Here is an 11,031-nt window from a genome sequence, read left to right on the forward strand (position 1 = left end):
GGAGGTGGTAACGGCTCTGATTTCATGAGGGGATCGGAGCATGAATAATAAAAGACCGAGTAAGTGTCCAAAACTAGAGCTTCCAGGATTTGACCTCAACTCTCCATGCAAGGACTTTATATCTCCTCCACAAATGGAATTTCAAAGAGTTATTTGTCTGTGGTCAGTCAAATCAGATCTATTCATCATATTATGAATAAATATGGCCTATGAAAATTTCCCACAGGATTCAAGGCCATCCACCTAATGCAGTGCTGGCACTTGGTTGTCCAACTTAGGCTCAGATTTGAAAAGCTGCAAGATGTCAGACATCAGTAATGAATCTGAACAATAACAATTACTTATCTTTATTTGTAGCTTGGGCAGTTTTACCCCAAATAAACCAGAAAATTAAACTCTTTTCAATCTGTAGTTATAGCTCTTGATTTCCAGTGATTATTGTTCTCAAGCCTCAGATCAGCCTTCACCTTTGCACGTTGGCAGTTGTTTTTTTTAAAAAAAAGCTTATGATTATTGTCTGATGATTGCAGGAAAAGATTCAAGAAAGTCTACAGCAAGGACATTAGCTTTGAAATTAGAACATTTTGGAAGTCAGATGCAGGAATGTGTTGCAGTTCTTACTCCGTCATAGTCAAGGTAAAGTGAAAAAAAAACAACGTACAATCTATTAAGCTCATTCTCAACACTGTTTTACATTTTGCAAACACATTGAACTATCATTTAACTGAATATAAAACAGTGTTACACCAGACTTGCAATTTTGTCTCTTTATACTTCAGAACCCATATTGTACCCAATTCCCTGCAAAACATAGACATTCCTGTAAACTTTACAGTGTTAAGCTGTTAATACATTTCTATTCTGACTCCACTTAGACCCATCTCCAAGTCAGGAATGGCACCTTGCAAACCCACAGAGTGAATTAGACAAAAAAGGGAACCTTTTTCATTATAAATCTGTAATATGCACAGTAATTATTTTCAAATATATCTTTCAGTGTTTCACTGAAGCCTGGCCAGAACCTAAACGAGAAAACTAACAAATAATCATAGGGTGGTATCCCATTCATTTAAAATTAATGGAGGGACTGAACCATTGCTGGGTCTTGACCAGGCAACATCCCCACCGGTGTGTTCTTCTGGGAGGTAGGCTCCCAACTCTCAGTCTCTGGATTGGCCATCTAATTAAAGGCAGCGGTCACATTCCTGCGGCTGCAATCCAAATCAGAGGCCCAAGTGATCCTGCGTACACAATAGATTCAGGCCTTTAAGATTACACTGCCTTTCCCTAACCAATCTGTTAAAATACATCAACCTCACACTTCCCTGTATTAAATTCCATCTGCCACATATCTGCCCATTATGCTAGTCTATTTCTGTTGCAACCAATTAATATTATTCTTGATGCTAGCCAAATCCGCAACCTTGATGATATTGGCAAATGTTAATATTTTACTCCAATTTTAGTCCAGTACCTCATAATATAGCAGTAATCCAGCCACTGACCCTGATGAACTCCATTATCTAACATCCTCCAGTCTGAGAACAAAATTTCACAACTCACTGTTTTGTCAATATTTTAATCCAAGCTGACACTGATCCTTCTTTCCCACTAGCTTCAGCTTTTTGAGCAATTTGTTGATCCAGTACTACACCAAACATTTCTCTAAACATCTTTATAGGCAACATCCATTACATACCTTTCATCAACATTCTCTTGTATCATTAATAAAATTCAGCTTGATTGGCCAAGCACAATCAGCCTTTTACAAATCTGTCTTGTTTTCCTTAATTAACTTAAGTCACAAGTGATTTATTTTAGCCTGATGATTGTAAATCCTTGACCACAACTGATGTTCAACTGACAGGTCTGTACTTTCCAGGAGTGTTTTAAATGCACTTTCTTGAATAACGTCACCCCTCCCTGATCCCTTTGCATTCCCCCGGGTGTGTTGGAAACTGACATATCCACGATCTCACTCAATTTTATTTATAAACCTAGAATGCCAAGCTATAAATATGGATGCAAAAGTACTCTTTAAAGGAGGCTAGCTGTGCCCCGCGCTCCAAAGCATATCTCTCCTTTTTTCAGATGTCACCTTCCCTCACAACTTGCATGCTAATAGATGATTTTTTGGTTCTTTTATGCTATCTGCCATTCTGCTATTCTCTCTCAGTTGATCTCATTTTCCTCTTCACTTCTCTCACATTACTTATTTGGCTTATGTATCATTTGACATATTCACCTGACATGCATAATTTGCCAGAGTATTTTTGATCTTCTAGTTTCAAGAAAAGAAAAAGCTGCCACATCCTCTAACGAGCTCACAATTTCAGAGTAGATCTGACAATTTCAGACCATGATGTGGAGGAGCCAATGTTGGACTGGGGTGGACAAGGGTAAAAATCAACACATCAGGTTATAGTCCAACAGGTTTATTTGGAAGCACGAGCTTCTTTCGAAAGTTAGTGACAGCAACCTGAAGGAGCAGCACTCCAAAAGCTAGTGCTTTCAAATAAACCTGTTGCACTATAATCTGGTGTTGTGAGATTTTAAACCAATTTCAGACCAGACCTGGCATAGAAAAAATAATTTAAGCTGCAGGTACACAATTCTTTCTTACTAAGAGAAAGTGAGGACTGCTGATGCTGGAGGGTCAGTGTCAAAAAGGAGGCGGAGAGATAAGTAAGGGGTAGGGCTGCTTTGCTGGGAGTAGCTTGGGAATAGCAGAGGCTAATACTTAACTGGTATTTGGGGAAATATTTAAGCTAATTAATGGACCTGTGTCCTGGCACCAACTGGAACTTTTCAGTCAGCACGTGGCTCCTGTTGAGATTGTATGCCAGCTGATGACAGATGCAGCCTGCTGTTGGTAGGTGGTGGGTAGGCAGCACTTAAGGTTAGGCCCCAACTGCACAACAGCTACAGCCATGCCCAAAGGCCACTCTCTGAAAAGGTTTCCCCTCCCCATTAAGAGTCAGGCAGCTGTTCGCATTTCAAGATTTTGAACATTCTTCAGTTGACGCTTCATCCTTGGTTTACAATTTGATGAGATGTGGGCATTGCTGGCTAGCCAGCATTTACTGGCCATCCCTAGCTGCCCTTGAAAGGGCAAGCAACTTTCTTGGATTGCTAAAATCTATTTGGTGTGAGTAGACTTACAAAGCCATTATAGGAAGGCAGTTCCAGGATTTTGAGAGTGAGGCTAAATGAACAGCGATATATTTCCATATCAGGATGCAGTATGGCTTGGAGAGGAATTTGGTCGTGGCAATGGTCCCATGCATCTGCTGCCCTTGTCCTTCCGAATGAAACTGGACATGGGTTTGGATGGTTCCCACTCTCCTTAATCAGACTTCATCATTGCTAGCCATCAGAGGTTGTTCCACATTGGAGCTGCTGATATTTCAATGTAGAAGGGCATCCTACAATGTCATTGTTAAATGGAAGGAAGTGATATATCTGCCTACAAATTGACCATTTTCTTGAAAATTGTGCCAGGCACTTAGTGTGGGTTCAGACTTTGGGGGGGGGGGGGGGGGAAATGTGATCCTAAGATCACGGGACCAACTTCAGAATGAAAATCTAACTCTTCACTCCCTGACAGTGATACTTGGCCACTCCTCTCGTCCTCACCCACCAAGTACTTCTTCCCCATCGATTCACCTGGGAATTCACTACCTGATACTCTGCCACTATTAGATCATTTGAGCTCTTTCTTCCCAGTCAGATTTATGGTCTTTGTCTCATAGCAGCCAACTCAAGGCAACATTGGCAGATAGCTAGCTGGCAGCACATTATATTACAGAAACTTTAAATGGCCCTTGAGTGAAGTATTTTGTGTTTTCAAAACTATAAAATACTCTATTAAAGAACAAAGAACAGTAGAGCACAGGAACAGGCACTTCAGCCAACCAAGACTGCAATAATACAGGATGTCTTTCTAAACCAAAAATCTTTCGCCTCTACATACTCTATAAACCTTGATTCCCTGCCTATTCTATCAAAATGCCTCTTAAAAACTTTGTTATTGTAGCTACCTTCACCACCTCCTCTGGCAGCACATCCCAGGTACTTGCCACTCTTAAAAAAAAAAAAAAACTTTATTTTAATATTTCCTTCAAACTTACACCTTAAACTCATCTCCCATAGTAATTGACGTTTTTACCCCAGGGGAAAGACTGACTATCAAAAGGACTAGGAGAAAGTGAGGACTGCAGATGCTGGAGATCAGAGCTGAAAATGTGTTGCTGGAAAAGCGCAGCAGGTCAGGCAGCATCTAAGGAGCAGGAGAATCGACATTTCAGGCATGAGCCCCTTCTTCAGGATTATTCTTCTTCTGAAGGGCTCATGCCCAAAACATCGATCAAAAGGACTATACATGATTGAAAGTCAAGTTAAGCTGAGTAGCTGCTCTTGTGAAAAAGACAGTCATTGCCACGGCCTACTGTACTCACTGTTCACCGTGTGGTCTCCTCCACACTGGGGAGTCAAAACACAAACTGGGTAATCGCTTTGCACAACACCTATGCTCTGCCCAGAAAAAAAAAAATGAGAGTCAGCTTCAGCACAAGTTTGAAGAACAACAACATCTCATTTGCTGCTTGGGGAGCCAGCAGCAATTAATGGGCGGCAGTGGTCAGCACCGCTGCCTCACCGCGCCAGAGACTCAGGTTCAATTCCCACCTCAGGCAATTGTCTGTGTGGAGTTTGCACATTCTCCCAGTGTCTGCGTGGGTTTCCTCCGGATGCTCCGGTTTCCTCCCACAGTCCAAAGATGTGTAGGCCAGGTGAATCGGGAGAAAGTGAGGACTGGAGACGACAGCTGAAAAATGTGTTGCTGGAAAAGCGCAGCAGGTCAGGTAGCATCCAAGGAGCAGGAGAATCGACATTTTGGGCATAAGCCCTTCTTCAGGTGAATTGGCCATGCTAAGTTGCCCATAGTGTTAGGTGAAGGGGTAAGTGTATGGGTGGGTGGCAGGTTGGTGTGGACTTGTTGGGCCGAAGGGTCTGTTTCCACACTAAGTAATCTAATCTAATCAGCTTTTAGCATTCAATAAAATACCTTGTTATCACTTCAGCTTCCCTTCTGTCCTGCCCTAAAATCCATTATTTCTTTGTTTCCTAACCTTCTCCTATCTCTCTTTTTGGGCTTGATCTCCACGTATCCACTTATCTCCCCTTCAACATTCCCACCCCCAACTTCATCAGAACTGTTAGCAGTAGGAAAATGTGGTTTTCAATACTGAAGATGAAGTCTCACTAGACTCAAAATGTTAACCCTGCTTTCCTCCTACAGGTGCTGCCAGACCTGATGAGTTACAACAGCAATTTGTGTTCTTGTTTGGTTCATATCTCCAGTTATTTGCTTTATTTTATTGCAACTGTTGATGCTTTTACATGGGCCCAATTTTAACTTTGTGCAGTTCAATGGGGTTTTGAGGGGGGGGGGGGTTAAAATCTCACCCACACAAACTTGCAAATGACAAAGAAAGAAGTGAATTATAGCTGTTTCTCAATTTATTAAGCCCATATCCTGGCAGCATATATGTGTTACATACACCACTGTAGTATTCTTTATAATTGCTTAAGAAAATTAGGGTGCAACAGATAAGTGACTTGAACTATCATCTTTATTTTCACAAAAGCATTAAATATAAACTACAGAAAGCATTCATAAAGTAGTTGAGTTTGAAAAAATACAGAAAAATAATTCAGAAATACAGATCAGGTTTTATAAAAATATGGTCACTTATGTATACTTGACTGCTTAAACTTCAGCTATAGCAAACAAAACTCAAATTAAACAGAATTTGCCATATTTTGAATTATTTGATCTGAATGGTTTCAAATCCAAAACAATTTCAAATCTTGCTCCCTATAACATTAATCTGAAAAAATCATTTTTTCTTCAGAAAAGTCAAAGTTAGTAAAATCATTCCACCATTTGAATTTACAGAGTTAACAGGAATTAGCCTACAGGAAACAGAAGATAGAAGCCTTCAATATAATTACTATAAGAAATCATAACTGTAAGCATAGTTTATTTTTTAAACAATAGGTTTTAAATCTACTTTCAACATACGTCCCAGATGACAGTGAATCTACAACTTTAAAATCGGGGAAAAAACAAAATCTGCAGAAGAGGCATTATTTCTGCTTATCTACTGAAAATGATTCAAAGTGGAGAAGAAATCCACTTGATTGAGTGTGGAAGATCTAACCCTAACGCACAGCACTCAAAATGGTAACATATACACTCCCTAATGAATAGGTAAACGTACTTCTCGTTTGATAATGGCACACAGTCACATTTTCAAAATTGTTCTATCCCTTATTTGATTCTTCAAAGCTTGGTACTAAAATGCTGATGCTAAATAAAAAGGCATTTGCACGGTCTTCAGTTCAGCTTTATTGACCATTGTGAAAGATCAGTACAAACGCCTCTCCAAAAGGCATTTACCCTTCCGAACGAAAACATGCAAATAAAGAATTGCTGAACTGATACTTTGTAGAGCATTATATATTTCTAATTGGAGACAAAATTGAGTGTAGGGTAGCTTTTTTTTTAAAGAAATATACATGGTTATTAAGGAAAGCCTGAAAGCTTCAGCAGATGAAAACACTAAAAAGATTTTATTAATTGATATTTTTCCACAAGAATTCACATTAAAATTAAATGTAAGCATAAGGTCAGCTTTCAGCTAAGAGAAAGGCTGAGTAATTCATTCACAAACAATTACATATAAATCAGGGAGAGCTATCCTCTGACATTTACAAATCTTAATTTGAGTTTTTCTTCAAAATTTTAAGCCAGAAAGGATTTCCATTTTATAGGTATGGAAAAAAAACAATGCAACATGTTTCCACATAACAAGTCTTTCTTCCTCCAATTATAACAAGACCATTTATAAATAATTATAAAACATCTTGACACTGAATATAAAGATAAACATTCTTGAAATATGAGCATCTCCACTTTCACGTGTAATGGATGTTACTTATGCGAGCTTCTAATCGCAATGCAATGTGAAGCACTATCTTTAGCACAAGTCTACGCTAATCACATTCAGGATTACTAAATTTTCACCATCTTTCCAAATTTTTAATCTGTCCAACTTCATGGCAATTGTACAAAATAATGCTTACTTTCAAATATCATTGATCAAAGTATTCTCTATAAATCTCACTTAATCATCTCAAGTTATGAGCAACCCTCCGAGATTGGAAAGCTTCTGGAATTTGTTTCATTCATAAGTTCTTGTTGCCCTCATTTTAGGCATGAAGAAAATGAGATGCTTGCATTGATGTTCAAACAAGTTTGAACTTTGTATTTTATACTGTAGTAGTAATTTTGCTAAATAAAAACTACTAGTGAACATTCTGTTGCCAATATGCAGCCTTACTTTTATTGAAAGCACACAACATTTATTGCAACCATGACTTGGTAATTATGGCATAAAAAGTTGGTATAATTTTTCACAGTGGCTGCTTATCGTTAGATAGATTAAAATCAAAAGCTTGCCTTTAATTTGTTTCACATGAAAGTGTTCCCAAAACTCAGCTCCACCATGCAGCACTTTCTCCCAAAGGGCTGTTCAACTCACCTTCATTTTGGACTTGAACTCCATGAAACCATATATTTTCATTTACAATCAACAAACTATTTTATTTAACACTTGGATGTACAGTTTGTACCTGCAATACAATGTCACATTTATAACAGAATAAAATTAGTCAACTTTGCTTAATGCTTCACACTCATTGAATTGTGTTGGGGGGGGGAGCTTATTATCGCTAAGATTGACACAAAATGTCCCACAGCTAATAGTTGTTGAAGGGGCTATAGCAAAACACAAAAAGGAAATCAAAAATTGCTTTTGCACAAGATATCCTCCAATGAGAGGAGATTATTTGCAGATATATTTAAAAAATTTTGGGTAGTTTTTTTTTTAAGTACTTCATTGCATTTTCTGCTGAAAGGACCGGTGTGGTCCTGAGTCTGTTGTCGTCGTTTTCTAACAGTTTAAACCTCAAATAATGCAATTGATTTTCATTGACGAAAACACTTTTTCCTTTAAAACTGACACTGGATTTTAACATTAATGCTTTTTGTAAATGCATCAAATGTAAAACTGTGTTGTTCTGTTGTAAAAAAAAAAGAGAACATCTTGCCAAAGCATTTAAGCTTTGATTTGATCGTATAATAGAACACGAACTGCAACCTTATGATTTATTGAACTTCCTACAAATATCTGAAACTGTGGAACACAAAACAAGACCGTTCTGTTATAAACTATAAGACTCACAACCAACACCCTGATTACTTAATGGTTCCGTCTATGTACTGTTCTCTGAGCTTTGAAAAAAAATGTCAAGTCATTGCAACTGTTTTAACTAAAATGACAAATGGATGTGCAGTGTAAATTTGAATTTTGCATTCTCTTAAAGAACACCATGTCCGAGGAGTAAAAAACAATACTCCTTTTATACAGCATATAATAACGCAGTCTTCTTCCAAGTTACATTATCATGGCCCAATATCAATGCAATTAATGGGGCTTTCTTTGCATCACGTAAATGACATTTTGCTCTGGTAAGCAAGCAGAGATTGAATAGATTTAGCAGCCTTACCACTGTTAAATTGCATTGGCATGTCTGTTTGCAAGTACAGTGAATATATTAAGATTATATACTGCAACTGAAACTGATGGCAGAATTTTAAAACTGAATTCAGCCCATTAACCCTCTATTAAAATCACTTATCAAGTTTGATCTTAAACTTTTCAAAGATTAAAGCAATGAATTGGTTTATTTTAAAACTTGAATTCAAGTGTCAGTTAACAGAGTTGAATTCATCCCCATTTTTGAAAGTCAAAGGGTGAAATAACTAGATTAGTTCCATTTTTGTATTTTATGCCATTTCCCACCTTCATAACTAATGACTTGCTCTCCCTGTACATGAGAAAATATTCAAAATAGCACTTATTTGATCCATTTTGTTCTGATCAAAGTGCCATTTATCCATGGCTAATGGGTTAAAGCTCTTGTTACCAATTGCACTTGGAAACAGAATCAATGTTAAAAAGTTGAATAAGTGATTGTGCGAGGTGTTGAAGAGAGACCTACCAGGAGCTGGGCTGGCTGCTGCTGCTCCTCCAGGTGTGGGAGGGACAGGTCTTGGTCTTGCTTTAGGAGTTGGAGGCACAATACAAACCGGCCCCACAAACTCAACATAGGTTCCAGGGAAGTCTCCCTTGTCTTTGTTTCTTTCGTTAACACCATTTAGCCATCCTTTGGGGTTCTTCTCGTCCCCCTCTTGATAACTGGCCGTCAACAGCACTGACTTGCTCACAGTGAGAATGTCCCCTGGCAATAAATTGATATCTTCTTCTCTCTCCTTCTTGTACTCAAACAGAGCTCTATACTGGAAACCCTCTGTACACATGGCTCTCCTGTTCCAGGAATTTGATCCTACTTTAAAAAGGGCCGTGGGACATTGATTTGAAGCTTGTGGGCTCCAGAGAACTCAAGGTCAGCCTCCAGACTGGTTAGTTTCCCCAACAGGCTAGAACACCAGCTCTTCCACTTGCTGTAATCTCCATTCGGTTCAATCTGTTCAGGCCCAAGTTGTGTACTACTGTTAAAGTTTACAACATCTGCTGCTTGCTTATTGGGTTTTTTTTCTCCTCCCCTCTGCTTCAGACAGTCAACCCCAAAGTTCTTCTCAACGTTCTCAACTCAAGTCCTTCTGCCATCCAATCGAACTGTCCATAGAGAGAGAGAGAGAGAGAGAACAAACCAAAGGCACTCCGTTAACTCTCATCAATACATGCGCATTATTTGTACAAGACACTAGGGGTGTTCATACGGAAGTACATGAAGCACACTGACAATATGTGGTTTATTATGGAAATCAACAAGACAAAAATTCCACCCCGTCTCCTCCCCATTGCAATTATCTCCAAACACATCCGTCTTCAGTCATTCAGGTCTGCGGAGACTAATCACTCGCTGTAACATTTCAGAGAAGCTCTTAATTTTGAAATGCAAAAAAAAGTTCAGCCAACAAAGGGTCAAAAAATTAAAATCGCAGCGTCATGGACTAAAGCAGGAAAAAAAAGTATAAATACCAGGTTAAAAAAAAACACTTAAAACATGCATTAGGCGTCTACGCGTTTTCAACACGGGGACATAATTTTTAAAAATTACCTCTCGATATGCGAGGCGATTCCCGGTGAGATGCCCACGGGCTGGGGAGGATTCAGGGTGCAGGTCTGCCCACACTGGCTGCTGACCGGCACGCGTGCTCTCTCCGCATGATTTGTTGAAATTACAGCCGCTTTATTTTAGAAGTAGATGTGCTGCGAACTCCCAGACTCCGCAGTCCAGATTGTTCATTGCAGTCACTTGCCCCGACTCAGATCTCCATTCTTTATAGTGTGACGTGTCTGACCACACCCCCCTCCCCACGGCTGTGATAAATTACAAGTGAATGTCGGTCATGGCATTGCAGAGTGTGTGCAAGATGCCTCCTTTGGAAGGAGCAGAATCTTGTTCACTGACTGGGTTGGATCCGCTACGTGTTGCTTTGAAGCACTGTGGACCGAGGAAGGTAGAGGAGGACTGCAGGGAACGATGGGCATTTTTAACAGATGGGGAAGAAACCCAGCAATAGCAAAAGTTTGGAAATGTTTTCGTTTTGGAAACGACTTTCGAATTGCAGCGATGAACAAGAATGGCAATCTGCTGAGGACGTTAGGAGAAATGTTACAACATAAATAATTTACCATCTAAATTCTTAAAATACCCTGCACAGCATTGTACTCACTGCGTTGCCCCATCACCTCTGTTAACCCCACTACTTTCTTAAATTAAACATTCAGAAGCCTGAAGCCATCATCTTAATTACCCACAATGAACTCTGAACTCTCAAGACTCGCTCCACACCCTGCAGAACCATTGTCTCAGATTAAAGCAAGTTGTTTGCAATCTCTTCGGTTTACGTTTTTTTCCGCACACAAATCTGTG

The 11,031-nt window shown here is 39.2% G+C and overlaps 1 protein-coding gene across 1 annotated transcript in view; it reads right to left on the reverse strand.

The window, feature by feature from the left end:
- LOC122547273 (phosphatidylinositol 3-kinase regulatory subunit gamma) overlaps positions 1-10,442 on the reverse strand; it is a 575,736-nt gene extending 565,294 nt beyond the window's left edge. Inside the window, exons 1-2 of the mRNA XM_087990580.1 lie at positions 10,213-10,442; positions 9,130-9,767 (exon numbers count right to left, since the gene is read on the reverse strand). Of these exons, the coding sequence (XP_087846706.1) occupies positions 9,130-9,448 (319 nt within the window). The 5' untranslated portion in view covers positions 9,449-9,767; positions 10,213-10,442. The remainder of the gene's footprint in view (positions 1-9,129; positions 9,768-10,212) is intronic.
- Between the last annotated feature and the right edge of the window lie 589 nt (positions 10,443-11,031).

The sequence above is a fragment of the Chiloscyllium plagiosum genome, unplaced genomic scaffold (assembly GCF_037043375.1).
Source record: "Chiloscyllium plagiosum isolate Xiang-an unplaced genomic scaffold, Cpla_swu_hap1 HiC_scaffold_9, whole genome shotgun sequence".
NCBI lineage: Eukaryota > Metazoa > Chordata > Chondrichthyes > Orectolobiformes > Hemiscylliidae > Chiloscyllium > Chiloscyllium plagiosum.